Genomic DNA, 9,066 nt, shown 5'->3' on the forward strand with positions numbered 1-9,066 from the left:
CTACCCTTTTTTCTGACTAAACAGTGCTCTAATCAGCTAATTCTTGAAAGCAACGAAAGCACATGAAAAAATATGTAGATTGCATACATAACTTCATTTGCAAAATCTTAAAAACAAATACAGACCTTAGCATGGCTTCTACTTCATTGCAAATGGAGGTGTGCAGCTGCACAATACTAACCTCATTGTGAGATTATCAAGGTGAACCTGCAAGGTAGAATGCCACAGTTAAACAATGTGCTGTGATTTGAACCTATGACCTCTGGAAAATGGGAACAAGGCTTTATCCTGGTGAGCCATATCTGCTTCCTTTTGGGTGTGGGGGTTCCTACCATGAGAGCTTAGTGATCCTAGCCATGTGCAGCTGACAATACCTGAGAAGATCATAGCTTAGCAGATCCCTATGCTTTCATATCAGATATAAGGACAAAAGCTATTAGCAGAAGCTGCTGCAGCTCAAAGAGTAAAAGCCCTGTTACCATCTTCCAGAGGTCATAGGTTCAAATCCCAGCACATCTTTTAATTGTGGTATTGTACCTTTCAGGTGCATCGAAGTGGGTCAGAAGTCTTTGCCCGCTTGGGTGAAGACTCCCAACCCACTTCGAGGGAGAGTCCAGATTCTCTGGGCGATCTCAGAGCAGGAGCAAGCTGGGCTTCATTGATCCCGGAGTAAAGGTCAATGCCTCCCCAACCTGGAAGTGGATTGGTGCAGGGGGCTGATGGAACCCTGCCACTCCAGGAAGGAAGGTCGGATTCCACCATGGGAGGGACACCTGCACTGGACTCCCTGGAAGAAGGAGCAGGCGAATTAGACCAACGAACTCCCTGCACCATAGGGAAAGTTGTCATCTTTGGGGAGTTGAAAAGATAAGTTGTCATCTTTGGGGAGTTGAAACGATTGATATGAAGGCGCTCTGGCAGGCCATATCAGCCATGAATTCCAACTTGAAATTGAGCCTTTCAGCTTTGAAAATAGACTATGGAACTGTCTTTTCCAGGGTTGAACAACAAGGGGCACTATTAACTAATTTTAATGAAAAATTGGAGAAACAAGAGAAGAAGTTAAGTGAAATGAAGTGTGGAATAGGAAAGGGTTAAAGAGAGCTCCTATATTTCTCGTAAGATGGAGAACTTTAAAAAACCAACTAAGGAAAAATAATTTAATACTTTTAAATTTTCCAAAGTGTCCCATTATTTCATTGGTAGAGATGGCAATAAATTATTTTCAGGAGATCTTAGCCATTCCAACAGAGAACTTACCTCCAATTGTGAGAGCTTATTACCTAAATATAAAAAGACCACAAGGGGAGTCTACCCCCATAGAAATGCCAGTAGATAAAAATATGGACATGAATTTGTCAACTTATTTTGAAAGTTCCCTTGAGGTCATAACTGATAGAACCACTATGTTGCTAACGTTAGCCTTGGAGAGTGACAGGGAATTAATTTTACGTTTGTATTTCCATCATATTAATGATAGGTTTTGGGGCTCTAATGTGCAAATTTTTCCTGATTTAGCTCAGAAAACTCAGAGACGTAGGAAAGAATTATTGGTTGCAGCAAAGAGTTCTCGCTCTGGGGGCTACATTTCTTGTGAAATTTCCTGCAAAATGTTATGTATCGTATCAAAATAAGGATTTCTTATTTTTTTTTTTAGCCTAGGCAGCTTTTAGAATTTATTAGGCCAAAAGAAGGTTTGGTAACCATGGCTGCAGGTTGGACACTAGTCTTTCAGGGTTCCTGTGGTAATGCTGGCCTACTTTCTCAACATACCATCCCTGTGATATTCCCTGAATTCTTCTTCCTTGTGCTTGTGCTGCTCAACCTTCCATCTCACTGATCAGGGGGTGGGACTAGGAAGTTGCACTCACCAATCCTCAGGCACCTGTGTGCGGTGACTAGTGATTGGTGAGCATGACCTCTAGCCTCACCCAGTGATGTTGCAGTATCTTCATAAAATCTTGTTCGCTGTTCACCTTTCCTTTCTTTGCTCCTTTAGACTTTGTGACTCTGGGAGAGAAGGTGAAGCAGTTATTCTTGTTAATCCTCCCTGTCAACAGTAAAGACAAAGGCAGACAAGCTCGCATCATGGAGATGAATGTATGGCTGTGTGGATAGTGTTGTCAAGAGCATTTCAGCTTCCTGGACCATGGGATGATTTTACAAGGGCTGCTGAGCAGGAATGGTGTGCATCTATCAATGAAAGAAAGAAATGTCTCCAGCAGCAAACTGGCTAACCTACTGAAGAGGATTTTAAACTAGAATCGTTGGGGCAGGGTGATCAAAGTCCCTATGTGAGTATAAGCCCTCAGGTAAGTGAATCACTAAATACCTCTAAACAAATAGGAAATGGGGGCAATGTATGGAAAGTAGCATACTCGTATATGCTCAAAGTATGGAAAACAAGGTTTCTGGATCTAGAGGTTGTGATGGAAGAGGCTGAGTTGGATTTAGTGGTGATCACAGAGACGTGGTTCACAAAGAACCATGACTGGACTATAGTTATACCAGGCAATCTCTTCAGGAAAGACAGGATAGGAAGAAAAGGAGGGGGAAGGGGTTTTATATGCTAAGGATCATATTAAAGCCACACAATTGCAGGACGTGCAGGGTAGAGAAGAGGCACTATGGGTCAATCTGGAAAGAGGGAATGGAAAATGTATTTACATTGGTGTAATATAGAGGGGTCTCCTTTACAGACAGAAGAAGTAGACAGACATTTAATAGTAGACATTCAGAATATAGCTGTAAAAGGGGAAGTATTACTAATAGGTGATTTTAACATGCCAGATATTGAGTAGGGCAGGGGTGTCCAATGTCGGTCCTCGAGGGCCGCAGTCCAGTCGGGTTTTCAGGATTTTCCCAATGAATATGCATGAGATCTATGTGCATGCACTGCTTTCAATGCATATTCATTAGGGAAATCCTGAAAACCCGACTGGACTGCGGCCCTCGAGGACCGACATTGGACACCCCTGGAGTAGGGTATCCCTATTTCAGGGTCTTTGAGATCCTGGATTCTCTACAAGGAGAACTGTTCCAGCATTCGGTAGTGGAATTCACATGGGATGGGGCTATACTGGACTTAATACTTATAAATGGGGAAAGTGATTCTGATGTTAGAATGGGCATTCAGTGATCACTGCATAAGAACATAAGAACATAAGCTGTGCCTCTGCTGGGTCAGACCAGAGGTCCATCGTGCCCAGCAGCCTGCTCATGCGGCGGCCCATCAGGTCCAGGACCTGTATAGTAATCCTCTATCTATACCCTTCTATCCCCTCTTCCTTCAGGAAATTATCTAATCCCTTCTTGAACCCCAATACACCCTCTGGAAGCGCATTCCAGATGTCCACCACCCTCTGGGTGAAGAACTTCCTAGCATTAGTTCTGAAACTGTCCCCTCTTAATTTTTCCAAATGCCCTCTCGTTCTTGTAATTTTCAAACGTTTGAAGAATCTGTCCCTCTCCACTTTCTCTATGCCCTTCATGATCTTGTAAGTCTCTATCATGTCCCTCTAAGCCTCCGCTTCTCCATGGAAAAGAACCCTAGTTTCTCCAATCTCTCAGCATAGGAAAGGTTTTCCATACCTTTTATCAATTGTGTCGCTCTTTTCTTAACCCTCTCGAGTATCGCCATATCCTTCTTAAGGTTTGGCGACCAATAATGGACGCAGTACTCCAGATGCAGGCACACCATCACCCAATATAACGGCAGGATAACTTATTTCGTTCTGGTTGTGATACCTTTCTTGATAGTACCCAGCATTCTATTCGCCTTCTTAGATGCCGCTGTGCACTGTGCCGACGGCTTCATTGTGTTGTCCACTATTACCCCCCAAGTCCTTTTCTTGGGTACTTTCAACCATTACCAGCCCTCCCATCGTATAGCTGTACTTCGGGTTGCTGTTTCCTATATGCAAGACTTTACATTTCTCTACATTAAACTTCATCTGCCACCTCATCACCCACTCTCCTAGTTTGTTCAGATCCCTTTGTAACTTTTCTTCCTCTCTCCTCCACCCCTATTGGCAACAAGTCTCCCTCTCTCTCTCACTGTCCATCTATCTTGAGAGATCCAGGCATCTCTCCCACCCCCTCTACTGTCACATCCAACATTTCTCCCTCTCTCATCCCCCATATAATGTGCAGGATTTTTCACCACTGCCCACCATCCCCATTTCTCCTTCTATCACCCCTCTCCAGCACTACGTCGAACATTCCTCTCCCTTGCAATCCTCTTCAATCTGTCCTGTTCCCTCTTCATCACCATATCCAACATTTCTCCCTCTCTTCCCCATGCATCTCTACCTCTCTCCTCTATACCCAATTTTCCTTTCTTTCTTTCCCCATGTGCCACCATCTCTTTCCCTCTCACTCGCACACTCATGCCCAACAATTCTCCCTTTCTATGTGCCCCTTTCCTTCCTCCCGTGTCCCATGTTCATGCCACCTCCTTTCCTTCTGAGTTGAGTTCATTGCCCCTCCTCCTCCCCTCTGCCTTCCAGCCGTTGTCCCAGAATCGTGCCCCTCCAATGCTCCAATGTGCTCCCCTTTATCCCAGAAAGATCGTGTCCCCTTACTTGTTCAAGTGGTGTGGTCTAATATTAAAACAGGTGTAGAGAGGACTCATTCAAAAATAAAGAACATTCCAAGATGGTGGCCAGTTAGATCATCAGCTGTGCTATCTCCCTCACCCCAATTATGTCATTTTGTTTTTCCTTTATACTGTTTATTTTTTCTCAATATTTTAAATGTTTATTTTGTTCTTTTGGATTATCTATTTTATTTTTGGTCTGTTTCTTTTTGGGCCCTGGAGTGAATAGCTCCTCAGAAATTGAAATTGTTTTGACCATTGGCTCGTGTCTAGCGGTCGGGGAAGCTTTCTGCCTGCTCCTGCCATCTGGTTCCACGGTTCTGCTCATTCATCTGAGGGGCCGGAAAGTTGCTGAGGTGATGGAGGTCAGCTGTGGGGAGATCGATATTCTGCTAGCCAGGGTGAGAGTGGTGCATTGTGAGCATCGATGGAGGAGGCGGCCTGTGAGGGCGTCCTACATGCTGGCACTCCTGTTAAAAGCCGCGGAGACCAACAATGACGGAGCCGGAGATAGGGGTTACGGAAGCCCCTTACGATTCAGCATTCAGCCGGCTAATCAGCCCTGTCAGAGGCGGCTGACTGAAGAGTCCTTCTTCTCTCCTCAACCTGCTGCCTTCAGCCATTGAGCCCCTCCTGCCTCTGTGAACTTCTTCAGTTATCCTGCCTTTGGCTGCTCCTGGACCTGGGCAGTGACGCCTTCCCTTGCCGTCCTGAGTGAAGACCAAGCTGCTTTAATGACAGATTTTAAATTACTCCCGTTATTTTTCTTTCTGCTTATTATACTTATTTTTGTTATTATTTATTGATTGATTGATCTGTCCAGTTTATGAGAAAATCATATTAATATTTTATTTATCTATTTATTTTTCCCTACGCTCTGATTCACTTTCTGCTCTTATTCTCCTCTCTTTCTTTCAATTTGAACTCAAGGTTGTCTACTCTTTTTTCTCTTATTGGTACAAAGTTCTCATTACTATTATTATTTAATATCATTCAGAATGCAAACCGCTGAGGTCGGTATTTGATATAATTTAGAATGTAAACCACTGAGGTCTGTAATATGGTGATGCGGTATAAGAAATAATAATAAACATAACATAAAGGTTTTAGACTTTAAAAAACCAAAAATTTTGTTCAGATGGAGGATTATGGCAAGAAATTGTCTGGATGAGAAAATTTGAAAGAAGCAGGGAAGCAGTGGGCAAAACTGAAAGGAGCAATTGTAAGCACAACAAACCATTTTGTAAGGAAAGTAAGTAAAAGTAAGAGGAAAATAAGGCTGCTTTGCCGAAAAGGTAAGGAAAAAGAGGTTAGGTTTTATAAACGACAAAAAAAAAATCACAGAAAGAGGAAGACAGGCAAAAATATCTGGAAAAATTAAGTGAGGCTGGTCAAGTGGTCAGGAAAGCAAAGATGCAAATGGAAGAAAAAAATATCTTACATGGTTAATTAAACAGGAAGACAAGACATTTTTTTAGATATATATTTGTGATAGGAAGAAGTGCAAAAGTGGCATTGTGAGGCTCAAAGATAAAGGTGAGGAATATATAGAAGCTGATAAAGATAAGGCTGAATTGTTTAATAAATAGTGGCTATCACCAACATTTGGATGATAACACTCCCAATATCATGATAATTGAAAAAAATGTAGCAATTTTTTTCAACATTTCAGTATAAGAAAGCACAAGAATTAAAGACAAGCCCTCTCTTCTATTAAACTGCACTCATAGGAACTCTATGAGCATTGGGAGCAGCACGGGCCATTCAGCGCGGCTCCCCGTGCTAGAAACTACTAGCGCAGTTTAATAGAAGAGGCCCAAAGAATTGGAACAATTACCTCCCATTTTACAAAGCCACATTAGGCTTTTTTTATCACTGGCCATGGCAGTATTAGCTAATGGCCAGAGATGAAAAAGCCTAACACGGCTTTGTAAAAGGAGCCCTTAATGAAGTATCAAGATCTGACTTTAAAAATGGCAAGATCCTGGAGCAAGCCATGTCAGATTATTCCTATTGTTGTAGAAACCTTAAGCAGCATTATACCAAGGCTGGATAATTTTCTACAAGCCTTAAAATTTCAGATTTCACAACAAGGGTCTCCCCAAAGAAGTTTTATGGGTCCAACTTATGTTTCACAACGATACCTGAATAATTCTTTTGCTTCTGGAAGAAGTTTGAATTCCTTGGTGGTATCAGACATCTCTTTTTGTGTCAGTCACCATGTATAATAATAATACTAAAGCAGGTATTTATCAGATAGACACTGGGAGAATATTACTTCACCTAGTAGTAGGATGAATAATGTATTTTATGAAAGTAACATAACTGCAGATAACAGTCTGTGAAGATTTTTAAAATTGTGAATTATTTGATATGTCTGTTTTACCTGTAATCCGCTTAGGTGTAAGCGTAATAAATTTTTAAAAAATAAAAATACTAACACACCCTTTCTTCATTTGCCTTGGATCCTCTATTCCTTTTTTGTGCCATTTCTATGCTAATGCCTTAGCTGCACAGCTTTGTAAATAGGCTTCTTAGGTATATATAAAATATATATAAAATTTTAAAAATAGATATTTTTCCTGATAATTAGGAATCACTTGTGGATATCAAAAATCTGTGTTTATTGATGGTTTCATTATTGATGGTTTATTGATGGTAATATTTATTGGATGCCTTTTCTTGTAGTATGGAATACATACTATAAAAACATAATGAAATATAGGTAACTGAATTGAAAAATAACAGGCTTGTAAATTACCTTTAAAATTTGGTCTTATTCTTGCATCATAACCTGATGTCCTGCCCATCAGTTTGTCCAGGAAATCAGATGGTGACATTGGCATATTACGAGACCTCGCACTGTCTGTTTCTTTTGTAGCCACCAAACTAAAAGCAAGAAAAAAGTATATTTATTTTTATTATCAAAGCTCAATATAATGTATTATCTGTCTTGCAGATCAATTTGATGTATGTAAAAAAATTGTTTTAGGAAAAGAGTAAAAGGTGAGAATCGAGCACATATGCTCCAAAGGGAAGATTATATTCTTACCTCAATAATCTTCTTTCTTTTAAGAAGGCATACAAGTCCTGACAAGGGGTTACTTTCCCCCAAAGTTGCAGAAGGAATCATGCACTTTTATCAGCTCTGCCTCCTTCCTCAGTGGGCTATATTGCCTCTCTTCAGTTTGTACCAAAACATTCGATAACCTTAACAATAGGAAACATAAGAAGGAGGGGTACAGGGAACTTCACCAAAGTAATAGGCATAATAAACAATGTTAATCCAAACATTTCATATAAAACAAAGTGCAACCAGTACTAACATTTATGGAGTTTGTATACTCTCAATTTCATTTGTAACGATACCATGGCATTATATTTGTAATACTTGTCTGAGGCATTAAGCAGGCAAATAATTACACTGACAGAGTGAGGTGTCAGGACTCATATGTCCCGTTAACAGAAAGAAGAATATCAAGTTAAGAACCTAATATTCTCTTCTGTTGCACAGGGTATACGAGTCTTGCAAGTGAGATATATCAAAGCAGTCCTTGGAATCTAAGGCTGGACAGATGAGCCTACCATTAACACTGAGGACCCAAAGTGGCATCCATATGCACTGCTATGTCCACTCTATAAAAATTTGTAAAGGTGTGAAGTGTGACCATGTAGCTACTCTGCAAATATCCTCAGGTGAGTTCACCCGGGCCTCCATCCTTGAAGAAGCTATACTACTCATGAAATGTACTTTCAAAGATATTGGTGGCTGTTTACCACAACCAATGTACACTGACAAAATCGCCACATGAATCCAGCTGGAAATAGATGCCTTAGATCAGGGATGTCAAAGTCCCTCCTCGAGGGCCGTAATCCAGTCGGGTTTTCAGGATTTCCCCAATGAATATGCATTGAAAGCAGTGCATGCACATAGATCTCATGCATATTCATTGGGGAAATCCTGAAAACCCGACTGGATTCCGGCCCTCGAGGACCGACTTTGACACCTGTGCCTTAGATGCTGGTTTGCCCAGCCTGTCATATTAGTTAGGAGAAAAAGATGGTTGGAGAGCTGAAAGTCATTTATCATGTCGAGATAATGGAGGAGAATTCTTCTCACATTCAGTAACTATAACAGTTTGTCCTATTTCTTTGAACATGTGGACTGAAAAGCGGGCAGTTAGACCTCTTGATTAACATGAAAAACTGAAATTACCTTTGGCAAAAAGGGACCATGCACAGAGAGACCTCAGCTTCTGTATCTTTGAAGAATCGCTCTAGGCATGAAAGTACCTGCAACTATGAGACTCACCTTGTTAAGGAGATAGCCACTAGAAAGTCTGTCTTGACTGTCAGATCCAGCAGAGATACAGAACCTTACTGAGACCCTGCAAAACATAGTTAAGGTTCCATGATGGAAAAGGTTGTCTTACCAGAGGATGCAGCCTGAGTGCCCCCTTCACAAATCT

The 9,066-nt window shown here is 41.2% G+C and overlaps 1 protein-coding gene across 1 annotated transcript in view; it reads right to left on the reverse strand.

Annotated features, from left to right (window-relative positions):
- GLRA3 (glycine receptor alpha 3) overlaps nucleotides 1–7,437 on the reverse strand; it is a 54,390-nt gene extending 46,953 nt beyond the window's left edge. Inside the window, exon 1 of the mRNA XM_033942691.1 lies at nucleotides 7,359–7,437. Within this exon, the coding sequence (XP_033798582.1) occupies nucleotides 7,359–7,437 (79 nt within the window). The remainder of the gene's footprint in view (nucleotides 1–7,358) is intronic.
- Nucleotides 7,438–9,066: the final 1,629 nt, after the last annotated feature.

This window comes from Geotrypetes seraphini, chromosome 1 (assembly GCF_902459505.1).
Source record: "Geotrypetes seraphini chromosome 1, aGeoSer1.1, whole genome shotgun sequence".
In the NCBI taxonomy this organism is placed as follows: Eukaryota; Metazoa; Chordata; class Amphibia; order Gymnophiona; family Dermophiidae; genus Geotrypetes; species Geotrypetes seraphini.